Source organism: Anser brachyrhynchus, assembly GCF_964034855.1.
Source record: "Anser brachyrhynchus genome assembly, chromosome: 11".
NCBI lineage: Eukaryota > Metazoa > Chordata > Aves > Anseriformes > Anatidae > Anser > Anser brachyrhynchus.
This window is the reverse complement of record NC_137706.1, coordinates 1,087,078-1,106,562: the sequence shown is the minus strand read 5'-3', so window position 1 is coordinate 1,106,562 and position 19,485 is coordinate 1,087,078. Positions and strand designations below refer to the sequence as shown.

The following is a 19,485-nucleotide window of genomic DNA, read 5'->3' as shown; positions in this document are numbered from 1 at the left end:
ATTAAGTAGAACAGAAACATCACAGCCTAATTGGAGCCCTTTCCTTTAGAGTCAAGAATTACAGTATGACAACAACAAGCATATAAAACCAAATCTCTGGAAAAAAGACACCTAGTTTTTACATTACAATGCTGATACACGCTGGGGGGGAAATAAAAATCAGAAAACACTAAACAAATCCCACTATGCAATCTTAACAGAGAAAATGGCTTATTTTATTAAAAACAGTATAACCATTCATTTAAACTGAATGACTAGAGACACTTGGCCTAATTTTCCAAAGGCGCTGAGCATCCAAAGTTCCCACAGTTTAACGGGACCTGCAGGTGCTCAGTGCCTCCAAAAAAAACAACAAAAATCAGGCAAATTGTCTTTAAAAACCAAACATTGTAAGATTCAGTTAACAAGTATCACAGTATATTAAACACTATACTGTTAAAGGCTGGTGGGATTTAAAAGTTCCTTTTTACAGCTTTTGTAAGCATACAATGTTACTAAAAATGACTTACTAGGATAGAGAAGCTAAACAGACATAGGAATGTTCCTGAACACACAGTTTTAAATTATGCATTGCGATCCAAGCGTACATCAATTTCTCTGCCACTGATTTTTATGCCGTTCATTATCCTACAGGCCTTTTCAGCAGATTCTGGCGAGTCAAATCTGACTGTTCCACAGCCCTTTGATTTTCCATTCTCCATTTTTATTTCTGCAAACATTACATGACCTAAATAAACAAGTTAAACAGCAGTTATTTTACACCTTCAGTGCACTAAAAACTTAAAGAACTAATCAGAAGTGATAAAAACAGTTCTAAATATAATCTAGGGGGACATATAATATTAGAACTATCAGACTTACAGTATATTCACTTATTCAGGAAAGGTGATAGGTCAAAACAGCAGCAAAGAATCCACACAAAGTCCCACTGTTTCAAATTGATCCTTCAGACTACCATAAGATGAAGCATGCCTGAACTGGACATCAAATTTGAAACAAAGTGCCCTATAAGCCTACAGATAAGTTTTGTGTTTCACTGGTGGAGCCACACTGCCAAAAGTATGATTAATTGTCATCCTCTAACTGAATGATAGTTCAATCCAGTCCACCATGTTCACTGCAGTATAATAATCACATTATCAACTAATCATAACTATCATATAATTTTGAAAAAAAAAAGTTGCAGAGCAAAAAACAAATAGCATGCACTACCCAATTCATTGGAAACTCAACTCATGAGGGAACATTTCTATGCAGATGCCACAGAGTAGCAAGCCTTTAAGTGCCAGCAGGAACAAGAAATTCTCCCCTAAAACACAAGGCTTTTTATTTTTACGTGGCATGTAATAGAAGACTGGCCTTTCACTGAAATAAATTGTTTTCATGTCAGTATCATAAGGAAATATAAAGACCATGCCTCCACAGGTTCAACCTGTTGTTTATATTTGTGCTTATCATTCTTAAAAACAATTTGACATAATCCTTACATCTGATAGCCGCTGGAGAGTATAAAAAAATCTGAACTCCCTGAAAGTTGCCTAGGCAGTTAAGAATTAAAAAACAGAGATCCTGTTTATCTGTATGTTTGTAGAAAACAATGCAATCCCTAAGTGTAAGTGCAAGTATATTACTAAGAAGTTGATGATAACAGGATATCAATAAACATCTTCACAAAAGCACAGATGTTCCCAACATACATCACTTGATACTACAATTGTATCTGCACAAGATGTTTTACTTCTTCAAAAACTTCTCTTAAATACTTTAAACGATTTTAGTAGAAAACTGTTTAATGAATTTGCACAAGAATCTTTTTTTCACGCCTGTCCATATTAAGGGAAAAGGTGGATGGCAAGGAAGAAAACACATAGGATAACCCCTAAAAAAAAATCTGAAGCAAAATCAAAGGTGGTGGTGATTTTACAGACTAACTTGTTATGCAGTCATGGAAACTTGATTAAAGTTTAATACTGAATGTGAATTATGGGGAAGGGCTTTGTTTTGTATTTAAAAGCAGAGAGGGTTTATGCAGTCCTTTAACTGCATGGCATCCCAGCATAAAACTAGGATATTCACCAGCAGCTCCCAGAATTATAACAGCAGCAACATTGTCATGAAAATGCTAGAAGGGAGAACTTCACTCTGAAAACCTGGTATGCTAGATCTGTCTATAATTCAGCAACAAAAGCTTTGAGTCCTGGAATGTAAGCACACCTTAAGTTCCTGTAACCACTAAATGCATTTGAACACCTGAAATATTTTCATAGTTGAACTGCAACTTCTAATTTATATCCACTCTGCAAATAGCTGTATGAAGACTGTCTTACATAAAAGTAAGATGTTTTAAGTTATTTCTCCTTCCTGTCTCTGCAAAGTAAGTGAAGTCATCCATAATTCTTTTATTTCATTCTGAAATATTACATTGTTATATTCACCTATTCCATTCTGTGAGTTTAAAAAAAATCACGTTTCTACATACAAGAATCAGTTTTCATTCACTTCTGTAAAAAGAAAACTTTTCTTAATTAGAGATTTGTACTTATTGGATATTCACAGAAATCCTGTATCTTACATGAAAAAAATGGGGGGGGACTTTATTTCTTGACAAAAGGTGAATCAGTACAGGATTGACAAATTATTAACTCTGATTTGATATGGCTCCATTACTGGAAATAATGTATAAACCTGGCCAGTCCCACACCCCTGCATGCATTTATCTCAAAATAAATGCTACATTATATCCCAGAGGATAACTAATACCTACCTCAAAAAAGAAAAAGTTCAAAGGGTAATTTTAATGAGATGGGTTAAAGTTTATAGGAGATGAGCACTCTCAACTAACACAGTCCATACTGTACCATAGTCTCATGTGTTATGTCAGACCTAAAATTATTTATAAAACTGCCCTTATCTAAAGAACAAGACACAGAATGCAAACTCAATGGAGCTAAGCAGAGGTAAGATTCACATACATACCACACTGACTGAATTTCTCCTTCAGTTTCTGCCAGGTCAAATCAAAAGGGAGCTACAATTTAAAAAAAAAATTATTAATAGCAAAATATTACAAAAAGAAAGAGCATGTAGTGAAATATGCACACAAAATAGGCTTATCTTTTCTGCGTTTCAAATGCTTACATTTCTCACAAATATCTGATTGCCTTTAGAACCTAATCTCTCTCTCATTCCACTTCCCATTGGGCCAGGCACAAATCCTCGATCTATATCCATGTTCCTGTCCGGGCCTCCACCCATAGCCGGTCCCATTCGATCAAAACCAGAACTCATCCGATCCATGCCCATTCCCATTCCTCCAGCCATATTGTTCATACCACCCATTCCACCACCTACAGAGAAAGAAAAAGGAGAATAACAAGTTTGTTGGTTTGTTTTTATTAATAAATAAGTATCTTGTAAAAAAGTCTAAATTCTTTTGTGTCAGGAAAAATAATTCATACATGCACAGTGATTCATCTAGTAACATGGCTAATATTTAAAGTCAGAGCATTAGAAGAAACAAAGTATCAGTTATTGTACAGAAGTAAAAAGCAAATTGCATGAAGCTGTTATTCACATCACCTAACATAAGATGTTCAACACCACAGGTAAAACAATTAAGATTTAAAGACCATCTAGTTTAATTAATAAGAATATGATACCCTGCACCAAAAAGAGATTAAGTAAATGACTGTGGAAATATTAAGGTACAGGTAATTGGACCATATATACAACCGTGAATGCAGGAAGCAAAACCATTTGGCTTTACTAAATGCAGCCATACCACATTTAATGACAGTCTTACAGAGAAAGCCTATTTTGGAAAGAACAGCCGTTCCTGCAAGTCCTGTGCAGAGCATGGACCTTCCCTGATACATGCAATGGAATATATTAAAGTACATTACATAATGAACCAAGATCAATGGCATTCAGATATTCTATATTCTATTATAATTTTTCTGGATTCATAATTAACAACGTAAAACAAGACTATCACGATCATTCATGACAGACCTCCTCTAAGCCTTATGCCTCACAAGATTGTCCTTAGCAAGATTTTACTTTCTCATCTGCTCTAGCTTGAGGAACTGAGACTCTTTCCATAATACAAACTCAGTGTTTGAGCTTTGCACAAAATTCAACTGAGTGATAATCTGAAATTCAAGACTGATTTTTTTATTTCAATTATGAGAGATTACTGAAGTATTTAAGTTCAGCTTCAGGTTCACATAAGTAACTATCTCTGCCTATTTATCTTTTTTCTGGAACGCAAGTTTACTTGAATCACTTCTCCCTCCAAACCAAAAGTTCAAACCATTTCAAAACTACATCCTCAAAGGGAAGACTGCATTAGCAAGTTTTCCTCTGATTTTTTACCTCAACAAAACAACCTTAAAAACTATTAGACTGGGAGTCCCATGCAACGGAATTCTACTTCTTCCTACGCTGACAAAACGCTGCGCAGCAAATCCTCTGAAACAATTGCACGGACACCACGTCATTACATTGCCTACACATTTACATTCTATTGAAACAAGTTAACCTACTCATTCCAGATCCTACTGGGCCCATTCTAGGCGCTCCCATTCCTCCTGCAAAAACACCAATCATTGCACCACCTAAACAGAAAAAAAATAATATAGTGACATACACCGAAACTGCCAGTTAGTGACAACAGCAAAGCACACAACGTTAAAGTGCACTGATCTCAGTGTTACCTGGCAATTCTTTTGCTACAGAACACTTCAACCCGTGCCTTTATTATGCAAACTAGGTAGGAAATACCCTGCAAGTAACTTTAGCTCCTCCTCCTCTGTTACAAGATACAAGCTACTCTGATTTCTAGCTACAGTTTTCCTCTGACAACCTGTCAGCAGCACAAACATCTGAAACTGAAGGAGCCATATCTCATATCAGAGAACTGATAGAATTTGGCAGAAAGAAAGGGGGGAGAGAAAGGGAAGCAATACTAAAGGGTACCTGACAGAACCATGAAAGCTCCAGAATAGTGTCAGAAACTGATTCTAGAGAGTAGGGTTTAATAGAACAAATAAATAAATAAAACCAGAGTTTTCCTTGAAGCACTACATTTCAGGAAAGTAATCCCAAGGGAGCTTCCAGAATTGCAGGAACTCAAGAACTGCATTCTTGTCAATGCTGACCAGAGCAAGGGGCTCCGCGGATTCTGTAACAAGCACTTCCAATCGTTCCAGAGAACCAACTCAAACAAATCCATTCCAATAAACCTAGTGTCTACAAAAAGAGCACTCTGAAGACAGAAAAGGTAAAACAAAAGCGATGGACTGACGAAAGGCAGCCTCCTACAATACTGGGCAATATTTCAGGATATAGGCAGCATAATCATCTCAGTTGTTAACCTGTATACAAGGAAGCAGGATTTTGCAGGTAATTCTGGAGCTGTCAGTTACTACATTTTTCTTGCTTGATTTTCATCCCTAAAAGAAACATCTCAGTTTTTACTTATGCTTATTAAGTTTAATTTAAAGTTTAATACTTATTAAGTTTACACACTACTGGCCCATTTTGGCTACACACTACTGGCCCATTTTGGCTACACACTACTGGCCCATTTTGGCTACACACTACTGGCCCATTTTGGCTACACACTACTGGCCCATTTTGGCTACACACTACTGGCCCATTTTGGCTACACACTACTGGCCCATTTTGGCTACACACTACTGTTTCAGTATCTAAACAGGGTCACTGATGATACTTTCCAGACAAGCAGTCTTCCATCAACTTCTCAGATAACATGCAGCCAGAGCCATACCAAAACCTCAAAAAACATGGACTGGCCCATTCAAGAGCCTATGGTTGTTCAACACCAGCAGGATTACTCACAGTACTTCAGCCAATAGATCGCATGTGATGAACGTCTTAATACTTATTCATTAGGCTAAAGATGAAAAGCCAAAACCTTAAAAAGAATTGTGAGGAAAAAAATCCTACTTTCTCCAAACTAGAAACCTTTAAGAGTTTATGAATGTATCCCAGTTATACTCCCTCTCTTTTAAAAGGAAAAGTCTCCCTAGCAGCCTAAGACGCACTTTAAAACAAACAAAACCAAAATTGAAATAATCATAGTAAGCATGTATTCAGCTGTTTCTGACCTTCAAAACACCCTCTCCTTGTACATTTTTCCCTACTGGATTTGCATCAATGAAAAATGATAAGTTTGGAGATAGACTGTGACACAACCTTTGATTTTTTGGATACTTTAAAATCTTAGCTATTTAAATCACTGCAAATCAAACATCCTCATTTTCACTAACTGATGCCATAGTCCAATCAAAGACTGTCTTATGTTGCCCTCATTGAAACTGGCGTGGTATGGAAGCCAAATGCACTCACAGCATTTCCTTTTAATATATTATTAACCTAAATATTGTAATAAGAGTACACTGGGGAATTCCCTGACTAAACATGGTATTTAACTATAATAAAACAATACTATTTGCTTCTGCTACTTAAAACTCATCTTGGTTTTCTGCAGTTCCCAAATTTTAAAGGTGCATGGCTCCAGGAGAGTATTATCTCAAACCAGAACAGCATTTTAACAGTAAGATTGCTAACAGGTTGCAAGTTGAAGCTTGCTGACATCTACTGAATGACCAATGCCCGCAGCAGTTTCTCACAGTGGCTATACTCACTTATTTCAAGACCAGCACGTTACCAGAAGACTCAGAAGTCTGTTGCTTGTATGAACATTTATAACTGAAGCAGCTCTGGATTTTCACTCAAGAAACAGATATTTATCCTATGCTGAAGTACACATACTGAAAGCATAACACCTGATTTTTAAGACATAAATTACTAGACCTTATGACAAACTTAACTAGCATCCTTACTAAATATCTACTACTGCTAAACAATTATCAGTGCTTGAAGAGCAGCACGTAACAGTTACCCTTTGTTGTGACTTGCCCAAATTAAACACCCACCAAAGAGGGAGAACTTTTTCTTCCAAAGAGGGAAAATTATTTTTTTCCTAGACTAAACGAGCCTTATGCTCTTAACACCCTTTCGCTTTCACAGTAGGGGCCTCGTGGGGGTGGGGGGAACAGGAAAAAAGCAGAAAGCCTGTCTTCCATAGTGTATTCATCCAGGTAAGAATATAGTAACAAAGCCACAGAAAGCTCTGTTGTTAAGCACTTCCAGGCTCTCAACTTCTATCCAGACAGAAGAGTATCTCATTTGAGGGAGAGCAAAATTAGCAAAAATGAACTCAGTCAAGACAACACCATTTATAAACAAAACAAACCTTGCTCAATTTCAGAAGAGGACAGTAAATCCTATTCTAAGCAGCATGAGAAAAGGCAGGAAGAAAACTGAGGGAACCAAAATTCATCATTCCTATCCAATGCCGTCTGATTTGCAGTAAGAACAACCTTCCAGCATGTCTTTGCAAAAGCAGACTCCAGGAAGTTACAAAGGCAGTACACAAACATCTTGTTCAGGATTGCCAAAACCATATGTTTTAATTGCCAGGTATTACGTCCTTTGGATAAGTTAACAGTACAAAGGAAAATACTTTCCTCAAAACCACTGTACTTGTATTTTGCTTGTATTCTACAGATGAAAAAAAACATCTTAACCTCCATCTTCAGAGACAGCCATAACAAACACATATGAATACCCTTAAATAAACAAACATCTTTACAATAACAGCTGGTGGAGAAGGGACAGAGGAAGATGACCAAAGGAAACCACACCTCTTCTTGGTTTTTCTCCTAGTAAAACTCTTCCAATACTATGTTGCACTTTGCCACAGGAAATTTAACAGTTACCATACCCATTCTTCCAAAAGAATCTCCAAAACCACGGTTCAATTGCATCTCACTACGACCAAAATCTCTATCCATGTTTCCTCCCATTCCACCACGGAACATTTCTGTAGAGAATAATGCACAAAACAGAAATATTCTGTCATATTCAACTAAGTTGATGCTCATACAATACTTGTTTCACAGTTGCTTGTTTAAACAGAAGTAAGTTTAATCCACAAGTCAGAGGCACCTCCCCTTCCAGTTCCTATGCTTCCATGCACGCCACATATTTCTTTTGAACACATTTACATTACTCGCCCTTATGTAAAGAGGACTTTTAATAAGGCTCACAGACTAGCAAACTAGTACTAGCAAACTAGTAAGTATTCACCTACCTCCCATTCGGTTGACTCCAAATCCCCCCATATTAGCCATTCCTTCCATTCCACGAAATCCAGGAAGCCCTGTAAAATAAAGAAGAATGTTTTTTTTCCTATCCAATATTAGAAAAACACGTAAGACAAAGAATTTGACTGCACGTACCGCCTCCCATTCTATTCATTCCGCCAAAACCAGGACCATCTATTCCCATACCTTTAAACCAAAAAGACCAAACACCATTTAGAAGACAGTTAAGATCCTAATGTATTTCAAAAATGCAAATACAGTGTCTTAAAAACACACAATACAAGGCTTACTTTGACAAGAGCATTCTTCCAAACACAGAAATGAAAATTATAACCTTAAGCTCTGTAAGTTAAAAATTAAGAATACGACTTTACCTCCTGGACCCATGTTCCCCATTCCACCACCCATGTTCAACTGTGTTGCACTGATGGGCTGTCCACCTGGTCCAAGTCCCATACCAATGCCACCAAGGCCACCTTGGAAAAAAGAAAAAATAACTATTATCATAAGACTCTCTGCATCATAAAGAGACCATAGTAAGCAAAAGTACTACTAAACTGTTCCAAGACACTATCAACATGTATTAAGTGCAAAGATTTAAAAATGAAGTGCGTGTACTCACGAGGTAATTGTGGACCTTTGCTGTCTGCAACACGGAAATCTTCATGAGGGACTGATTTGTCATCCTGATAAAAAAACACGGATGCTATGCTATGATCCCTTCAATGTTTTGGCATAGATACATCAGGCAGAAAGAAATATAAGCAACTTACCATTTTTACATGCATGGGTCTGTCGAACAGGAATTGTCCATTGAACATAGCTGAAGAAATGCGATTCAAGGACTCTAACTACAGAAGACAATTTAACTATTTCAAAAGAATCACTGCAAAAATTTACCTAATGTTTGTACCACTTTTAGGAGTCTTAACTTTCCTTAATTAACATTTAGAATGCTGTTTCAAAGGTCAGAAAGAGACTATATAAACTGTTAGGAATATAAAAGTTGTCTTCACGGGCGTCACTTTCCCTGTGTATTTTAAGTCTGTTCAACCTCATCAAGAACAGCTTTTTACACCCTAGCAGTAAATTCAGTCACTATTAAAAAAAATAAAACAATCTGCACAGTACTACAATCTAGTCCCTTATCTAGCTACAAGGCAAACAAGCACCATTTGCAAAACTATACTGTAAAGAGCCATTAAAAATGACTAAGCCATATTTGACCATTTTTTTCCTTTTTTCCAAAGCCAAGGATACATATTGCTTGAACAGCTTCAATTGCTTGTTCAAAAGTAACTGTTCCCATTCCTCGACTCTTGCCATCTTTATCTTCCTTGATGTCTGCACGCTTTACAGTTCCAGCAATGCTGAATACTTCCTTTAGTTTCTTCCAGCCAACTTTAAAGTCAAGCTTGCACAGATAAATATAAGTGATTTCACTGCACATTTCTGTTCTGCCATTAATTTTCAAAGATTGTCTACACTGCAGTAAAACTTTAATTCACAAAATTTTTATACATGTAAACAGACAATTTTGTAACATATACAGGCTGCAACCAAGTCTAACATAAATGTTACTAAAAGCAACAAGTTATAGCACTTAAATCTATTGTAATTTTCTAATTAACATACTAATGCTGAGAAATGGATGGGTTCTTGTAAACCAGCTGTACTCCCATGCCTGTTTCTTAAATTTGTGCAAATCAAGAACTGATGAAGTACACCCAAACATAAGAGTTTAAGTTAGTATAAAGTAACTAGCAAGAAAAAAGTATATTGAATTAAAAATAGAAGAAATGTAGTTGTAAATATAGTGAAAAATGTAAAAGACTTCTTTTTCAAATATGATTGTACAATAATTAAAACTGCAAGAAAGCTTTAAGAGCGGAACACATTTTTCCCGTCCAAAATCTGGATACATGTCTTGCATTTTTAGTTGAATACCCTAATTGTGAATTAACAATTAACATTTCACATTTCCTCTTAATATTAAAACTGGATTATGCAGGTATTTTACAAAGATCAAGTATTATAGCTTTAAAATACATTTTAAAACTTACATTAGCAACAAAAATAGTGGACCCAAGCCTGCCTGCCTGCAAGTTACTGATAACCTCAGGAGGAATGTTTGGATTGTTGACAATAGAAGGCGGTAAATTCATTAATCCAGGTGCCATATCAGGTCCTTGTCCTCCTGGAAACTGTCCTCCTACACGCTGCAATGCCCTGCGGGCATGTTCACCTTCAGGATCCTGCAACACGTGCAAAAATAAAGTCAACTTAATCATCAGTATCAGGACTGGTAATAAATAAGTACTGTTTGAAATTCTACATAAACCCATCAAAATTATCAACTAATATCCTTGTCCATGTCAGAGGGATCAAGAACCGAATTAGCATGGAGACCTAATTCCCTCACCTCTAGAGGTGGGTCCTTTCAGATGAGGGTTGAGGCATATTGGCAAAGCACTTGTTGAAGAAGCGTGCACTGCCACTTCACATGCTGTACCTAGCCTATGGACAAGTAGAAAAGATTTCAATCTAAAGGGCTGTCAGTCTAGTACCTTCTTCCAAGAACTGATTTAATTTAAATAGGCTTTTTTGATATGTTAATAACCATTATTAAAGCTATAACAGGACATAAAGAACTGTATCAGACACTATTATATGCTACAACACTACAAACGAAACATTGACGTTAATTTCACTTTCCAAATCAGTACAAGTTCTCTGCTTCCAACCCCATCCTTGCACATATGTAGTAGTCTGATACTCAGCTTGTTCTGCTCAAACTCATATTTTGAGGCAGGTAAGGAACATGAATTTCAACAGCAGCAGATGACACAGGTAAGAATATAAAGTTAAAGAAGTTAAAAGGTTGTGTAAAAGAAAAATACTATTAGGTTATTTTGGCTTTAGGACATATTTTCGTCAGTTCACTTGGCGTAGTATCAAGACCTTCTGGAAGCCAGCAGGCACTTTAGCCCATTAAGAAAATGTTAAAAAAAATAAAAATTACACAGCTAGACACTTAAAACATGGTACCCGTCATTTCAGTAGTTACATTATCTTCACAATTTATTTTAAAAACAGCAATAATCATACCTCTTTAATATTCAGGGGTCTTCCATTAAGATCGTACTTGTTCATAGTTTCTAATGCTTTCTTAACAAATTCTTCATCTTTGAATTCGACCACACTTAGAGGGAACAAAAACATTTGGAGTGTTAAAATAAAGTTTAAAACATTAAACTGAACAGAATGTTTGGATAGTAGTGTTTCTACACACATAGAAAAAGAAACTTACCCACAACCCTACATCCACGATGATTTGTAATCATATGTAAAGAGAGAAAAAAAAGTCAGTCAACACATATGCTAGAGTATTTAAGAGTCCAGTTAAAGATCCAAGCTCACTGTCAAATAACTATTCATCAAGTTATTTTCAGCTTCAAAATTCATAATACATGCTTTTTACTAGTAGCCAAGCTGAATTTCTCCTACTTTCTCAACATACATACCATTCAAAATGCATTATATTATATTTTGTTCTCTTTGAGCCAAACCAGAATTGGACTACAGAAAAATGCCACACAGATCCATGTAAGGAAAGCTGGGGGGAAGGAAGGGAAGGGGCAGAAGGAAAAAAAAAAACGAAAACATAACCAAAAACCAATCAAGACACTCATCATGTCATTAAAAGCTGCCCGCCAACTAGAGAATTCAGATCCACATACATCAAATATACCAGTGCAATGAACAAGGAGTCTGCATACTTCTTCAGTATTACTAGCATATTTGAGAGATTACTGTGTAAGAAAATAACCTTTTTGACTGCACCAGAATCCTTCTAATAAAACAAAGAGTTTAGGATTGATCTAAGTGAATGAAAGCTGAAAGCATGTTTTAGTTTTAGCAAGCATTGAAGAAAATCATTTACAACTACTGTTACAACTTCAGTTAAGACTCAAACCTGCATTTCTCAAGTTCTCACTGCAGGTTTGGAGCTACTATTGGCCAAACTTTTGACTATTTTTAAGACGACAAAGGAACTTTAACAATCTTCACTCTTAATGCCTCACTGCTGGCACTGTTTTGGCTACCAACCATCTCCATCCATTTAGTTTTAAAAAAAGCAAATACATTAATCCAGTGTTTAGAGTACCAACCGTGTAAAGCTGTCAAATCAGGCACTTCAAACAGTATATTCTTAGCTAACATTTTATACTTCATGTCCCCAAGAAGAGAATACTACACTAACAAAATTTAAATAAAATCAATGATTTATTGAACGTCCTTTATATAAAACAGATTTGTACCAAAACAAAGATGTTGGCTAAAAGAAGAATTAAGTGAATGCCATTGGTTGAAATTTATGAAGTATTTTGTCCTTTACAGCCAGCTAGCTTGAGCTGCGTGAAAGTGTCAGACTATTTCTAATACAGAAACCTCAAAGCTATCTTAATGAAAATCAGTGTGGAAATGAAACTTACTTTCCAATAACTGGTACAGGTATTATACAAAAATAAAACTGCTGAGGAACTTTTAAACCTCTAGCAGATTGTTGCCCACGGCACTTACCCTTGATTTTCCTTCAGCATCCTTAAACAGCTCCACGTATGTAACCTCACCAACTACATAAGACATACAAAGGGAAAATACCAAGAGACAATGCATTTAAACACCAGTATCTTTCTTTTCTGTGCCCCTGTGCACAACTCTATAGAGAAGCACCTATTATTCACCAACAATCAAAACCAGACCAACATACCTCCTGTCAATGGCTATATAATTTAGCTAATTTTCAGAAATATGCAACAGCCACATTCTCAAAATCTAAAAACAAACAACTATATTTAACCTAATTCATACTACAGATCATATTTTGGCCAGTATGATATAGTTGGTGAACAAATTCAGATATACACAGTCCCTTAACCTAACAAATGAAACGTCAACATTCACTGAAAAGTGTTACATTTATCATCCTACTCACAACACCTGTTTTAAGGTGACTTTCTACCTGAATGTCTTCAATCATAAGTTTGCCTTCAATAATAACCAAATTTACACATCAAATATTTCACAGCAAGCCACTCACTTTCTAAAGTTGGAAGTTTCAGTAAATAAACCAATCAAATAATCATGTCACCTTACAACAGATACACCAGCAGTTACAGAACTGGGGGACTGGCATTTTTCACAGCCTAAAAGCCAAGTGTGCTTTGCATTACTTTTGAAGAATCTATTTTTTCAAGAAAAAAAAAAAAAACACAGAACTAGCTTTTTACAGAAGTCATACATTAGCGTTCTTCTCCCCAAAACTTAAAATAAGAAGTTTGGGGTATTAAGATTTCTCTATCAGAACTGCAACAATAGTAACAAGCTTTTAACGTAAGTCTCCAGACAAACAGTCATGGCAGTAATGACAATGCAGACAAAGTTAATTCCACAGCCAGATTCCACCAAAGAAATACAAAACAACTTTTGAAAGACGTCCTTTCATATTCATATGTTAACACACTAAATGTGTTGCTTAAATACAATAGCCCTTTAAAAAAAAATCTACAAAGACTACAACTAGACGAAAACACAATCTCTTGAAGAAGTCATGAGGTCATGCATATACTCTCTGCTGTCACGCTACAATGGCAGACGATAATGAACACTTCGTTTACCAATCCTACTCTGCAATGCAATTGTCTCAGATGAAAGAGGGGAAGGAAGATAGATGTACCAAGTAAAGGCCAAAAAATAAAAGAATTAATAAAAAAGTCAAATCAAATCTGTGTGGCTCAAAGGACATATACATTATATTTTACCCCTTTTTATAGGAAGTGCATTATAAGGAATAAATTACCTTTCTCTCTCATAAGATCTTTAATAGCCTGCCATTTCATGTCATATGGGATGTTGCTAATGAAAACTCGATTACGATTAACAGCCTTCTTCTCTCCACTGCCCGCATTCTTCTCCTTTGCATAGGGGTGGAATCTATTCTTGTTTCCAAGAGAAGGGATTGCCTTTGGTTTTGCAGCAAACTTCTCTTTCACTGGTGTTTTCTCTTCTTTTGCTGTCTCATCATTCTCCCTACATTCCAAATAAATAAATGGGTCTTACTTTGGATTATAAGACTACTATATCAGCTACATATGTAGGTCTATACCTCCTACACTAACAGACCTCCGAAGATGTCAAATCCCACTTTTCAAATTAGGAAAAATAAATTAATTTTACCAGTTTAATTTCAAAATACATTGCTTTACCTAGAACAAAAATCAACATTACAAGAGATTTAGTCACTATTATAAGTACAGACAACACATCTTGCTACTTCAGGTATATTCCATTTCCATTATGTCTATCAAGATTCAGGAACATGGTGCTATGAAACTACTACTACTCTCAGAACACGACTCAGCTGAAAAATAACCTACAGCATCTGTACTTTAGTACTTCAGTAATTTTCAAATCAAACTTGGCAAAGTTGCACGCTATTCACCACAGAAGTCAGAGTTGAAATGGTCTAATTTTTGGAACAGCTTGGTATACTTCATTCAATGTATTAATAAATACATAAAATCAACTCTTAATAGGCAAATGACCTTTTATTCAGTACAAATCATTTTTATTCACAAATTGTGCCAGACTGCTTTTAGACAGAAATTAAAATTAAATTTAGAACAAACGCTCTTTTCATTTTCACTGCTTAACACCAGTATACTTTGAAAACATGATAAATGCATAAGAAATAGGTCTATTACGACATGCTCTGCATCTAAGACCAATTAATTCACCAGGAATTATCCATTAAAAACAACAATGAAGACTTCTGGTCCTTAGTCTTTCAAAAATCTAGCAACAACAGCTACTTTCCTTTTAAAAATATTTTATTTTTAGATGAAGAGCGCAGCACAACTCACTTCCTCTCCTTTAATGCAGCACATTTCTCAGCTTTGGTAAAAACTATACACTTTGAACAGAATTAGAAAAAAATCCAAACCAAAAGCCAAACCTCTACAGCACTCTTCAAAGTGTTAATATTGCAAGAAGACTTAGAATGCCAATATAGGATCAAAGTGCCTGAATTGTTACTTAAAAAGTAGAACCACTGAACTGAAAGACTCCAGTAACAAAGCCACACAAATATGAACCACTAAACAGCTGCTATATAGATACAGAGCAACACCTAGTTCAAATCTCACTGCAGTCAACAAGAACCTTAAAAGCATGTGTAAAAGTACTTTTTGTATTAAAGAGCCAACACTGGTCACTCAAGTTAGAACAACGATATGGAAGCGTCTCACAGAAGACTGTCAAAGAGATTGACTGTGTATCCCCTCTCTTAAGTAACATCACTGTCCTTTCAATTTGTCCCACTTTCCAGAAGGTTTAGTTTTTAATCTAATTTTGACAGTGCAGGTGGTTTTTGGTGTAAAATTTGCCAAAACAAGCACTTCAGTTTTACCATCGTAATATGGCAAGATTGAAAATTTTGATTTACTGAAATTATTATTTTCAGCTCTCTTTGCACAGTTTTTAACAAACCAGTAAGTGACAGCCTTGCACTCAGAGCACATGCAAATAGCCTTTCAGGAAGTTAAACGTATTATCTACTCAAGCTTGAGCACTTTTCAGGGAGGAATAGCTTCAAACACAAACATTTTTCTCCCATGACTTTTTCCCAAATTCTGAAGTACTCATATGATATGAATTTCACAGTCCTTGTGTTTACAAGTGGATTAAGAGAATTAGCAACTGAGAAATGCATGGACATTACTCAGGTTAAATATTCCTACAATTTAAAACATTCAGTCAACAACACGTTATCTAGATCAAGCATTCTCCAGTTTCCTCTGTATCGTTACTCCCCCATACCATCCTGTCTGCTATGGCAATATAATTCTTGTGTGGCTGTGTAATGATGTGAAATGGGTGGAACAAGGCAGGGAACTGACAGAAGCCAGGGGGAGGGACCGTGAGGAGGGCAAGAGTAACGTTTCAGTTTTCCAGTCAGATCTGGTTTTTTCCAATCCAGTTCCATTTGCGAACACAAAACTTCTCCCAGTGATATCTCTTATCAAAATCTGAGTTCTTCTTTAGGTTTTAGGATTAGACCAACGGATTCTCTTTAGCCTTTTAAGCTCTTTCCTGCTTAAAGGATTATGAAACAGCCCCTACACGCTCAGTGTAGCGCACAGGAAGAGCCAGGCCTCCAAACACAGAACCCACAGGTTCTACAACACCTGTCTGTACAAACCAGTAGAGAGCAGAGAGGACACAAGTCTTGCATAAACTCTTAAATCCGAGAAACAAGAAGACACTTCACTTAATCTGGGAACAAAAGCCAGCCTCCTGAAAACAGAGAATTAGTTAAAAAAATAAAAATTGATCCTTCTCACAAAACTCATCTGCCAAAATCAATGGGCCAGTGAACAATCTGGAGGCAAAGATTCTTTTGCAGACATAGCCCTCTCAGGAAAAGCACCTTCAATCAAAAAATACATTCAAAGAAATGTGACTTTAGCCATGCACAGAACACAGAAAAGACAGCCTCAGAAACTATAAATTCTCATTTTCTCAATGGAAAAACAACAGTAGTTTCTACTCGCCTTTTGTATGAATTAATCACTTTATACCTTTAATTAATATTTGCCTGTGAAATCACCAGCAGATTTCTAGGGTTGAAAAGAGATGTCTACATTGATTTCTCAGAATAAAGTATTCCTCCACTGAATAAAAAGATGAATACCTTTTGAAAAATCACAGCTTCAAAATTCCAAAAACTTTTGGAAAGAAAAGACAACTTTTATTCCTCTGCTCATGTGCATCTGTACATCCATATGGATAACAAGCTCAGTAAAGACTGAAATGCAGAGTCCACAATTGAACGTGTGATTCTAAAGCACATATATCAGTTCAGGTTTGTTGCCCGCATCAGCTCCTCTGATCAATAAATTTAGGGAGGTATACAAGCTGAAACCAGGATTCCTTTCAAATTTAGTCTGAGTGCTAAGCAAAGCTGGTTACTGAAATACTCTTTTAAGTAGCACCTCCACAACGACAGATTATTCCTTTTTACGCTTCTTTCAGAAAAGACCAGAAACTATATGCAGAGTAAGATTTGAAACTCTGTTACCAAGAACTCTGCCTTATTTTCAAACTTGAAGCTAACAACTTCTATCTTGCAGAATAACAGGATTTTTCATTTGCTGGCAATTACTTTTGGAGGGAAAAGAAGAAAAGTTCCTAACAGGAGTAATACAGAAAAACTACTTCGTTATTTTATGAGTAGCAACTCCAAAAGACAATAAATTACTATATGCCTCAAAAGATGCAAAAAGGTCACAGTCTTTCAGCCAATATTCAATAATTTGTGTAGTTTGGATGCTGAGGGCCAGGTTCAGAGGAAAGAAAAGAAAACAGATACAAAATACTCTGTTACAGCAATGTGAAGCTTATAACTTGTAAACTATATGAATTTCCCTGGGAGTCAAATAAAGGCATGAAGTTACTCCTTTATTCTCCATTTTGATATACCTGATCCCACATCTATTTTTAAGCACAACAGTATCAAACCTGGGCTGCATACAACACATTAGAAGTTCACAGACCTCTCAACAGCCTCAATGTATTCCGGTAGAAAGCCTTCTAAAAAATGTATTCTCCCTCTAAGATGTGAATGAGATTAAGAAGTGCTGAAATTTCAATGATACGAGGCTAAAATGTAGCTCATCTAAAGAGGGATGAACCCTGAAGCCTAACATCAAGAAGAAGAGAACCCACAAAAGGCCATTTGGTTTATTTTTCTGGAGACCTACCGCTTCTGGCTGCCTTACACTACGCTCCTTTTAGACCTACTATTTACGGCATAGCTTACATATTGCATATACGATAATTTTACTGGAAAAGTTTGTGGGTTTGTTTGCTTGTTTTGTGAAGTAAACCACTGTAGGGCTCTCTTACCATTCTCACATACACAAAGACCAGATCAAAGGCTAACAAAACATACTACGGTAGGACATGGAAACGTGAACAAGACCAGAACCGACCCACAACTCTTGCAGGCGCGGATCCCCCGACCCCCTGCCAAACCAGAGCCCGTTACAGCAACCGGGCGGCTCAAACCACCCGAGCCGAGCGCAGCCTCCTGCCCCTCACCCAACGGCAACGCTGCTCGGCGGCCTCTCACCGGGGCCCAGCCGCCCGGCCCCCTGGCACTGCGAGCCCCCCGCGAGCCTTGCGCCTTCCCCCGACCCTCTCCGGCCCCCCTCAAGTAGGGGCACCGGAGCGGCGCGGGCCCGCGGCGGGGGAGGAGCCGGGCCAGGGCGTGGGGAGGAGAGGGCCGGCCGCCTGCCTCCATCCCTCCCTGCCTCCCCGCGTCCCTCCCGCCGCGGCCCGGGCGGGCCCGCCGCCCCCCGCCACACACATTTTGACGCCATTTGCGCTGCCCCCGCCGCTCTCGGTTGCTGTCGCCGCCGCCTCCTCAGCCCGTGGCGGCTGCTGCGGCTGTTGTGGTGGTGGTGGTGGTGGTAGCGGCTGCTGCTGTTGTTGCTGCTGCTGAAGCGGCGGCTGGCTAGCGGCGGCGGCGGCCTCCTCGGCCCCCCGCAGCGGCGCGGCAACCGCGGCCTCCGCCCTGTCGCTCTCCGCCATTTCGCGGCCGGGCCGCGGCCCCGCTGCGGCTCCTTCGAGCAGGGCCCGGAGCGCCTCGGCCTCGCCGCGCCGGCCCGGCCGAGTCTCGCGAGAACAGGGCTGGCGGCGGGAGGAGGGGACGCGCCAGGAGGCTTGCGGGTTACCATGGCGACAGCGGGGGCTGCCGGCCCCGCTCGTCGTCGTCCCCCACAGCCTTAGCACGGCTTCCCTCACGGTCTGCTGCCCCAGTTCCTTCCTGCACCCCGTCCTTGTCCCGAGTGTTCTCACCCCTATAGGAGACGTAATTCCCCACCGACGCCCACAGCCATGTGCAAATCCTCCTAATTCGTGGCCACTTGCACCACTGACCCCCACATTTCACGCTCTCTGACCCCAAAGACAGGTGCTTAGAGTGCGCCCTGTCGCTCCCACAGGAACCTCCGGTGGGCCCACCAGCCCTGCACGGGAAGCACAACACCGTTTCTGTAAGCTTACGGCTATCTGCAAAGCCATATGGCGCTAACAATAAATATGCTGCTGCACAGTTCCAGTTCTTCACCTTTACATTTCTAATAATGCGGTCCACCCCAACAAATGGCTGTTTGACCCTTAATTTAACTGAAGTGCATCACTCCTGTTGTTCAGGAACCATCCA

At 38.2% G+C, this 19,485-nt stretch overlaps 1 protein-coding gene across 1 annotated transcript; it reads right to left on the bottom strand.

Annotated features, from left to right (window-relative positions):
• Window positions 1–193: 193 nt before the first annotated feature.
• Window positions 194–18,954, bottom strand: MYEF2 (myelin expression factor 2). Its single transcript, XM_080607143.1, has 17 exons — window positions 18,628–18,954; window positions 14,059–14,288; window positions 12,780–12,832; window positions 11,506–11,513; window positions 11,304–11,397; window positions 10,259–10,450; window positions 9,456–9,609; window positions 8,969–9,018; window positions 8,818–8,881; window positions 8,570–8,671; window positions 8,331–8,381; window positions 8,183–8,251; window positions 7,814–7,912; window positions 4,545–4,616; window positions 3,139–3,347; window positions 2,977–3,028; window positions 194–727 (listed from the first exon to the last, which is right to left on the bottom strand). Exons 1-17 carry the CDS (start codon window positions 18,849–18,851, stop codon window positions 564–566), a joined length of 1,887 nt encoding a protein of 628 aa, XP_080463269.1. The 5' UTR covers window positions 18,852–18,954; the 3' UTR covers window positions 194–563.
• Window positions 18,955–19,485: the final 531 nt, after the last annotated feature.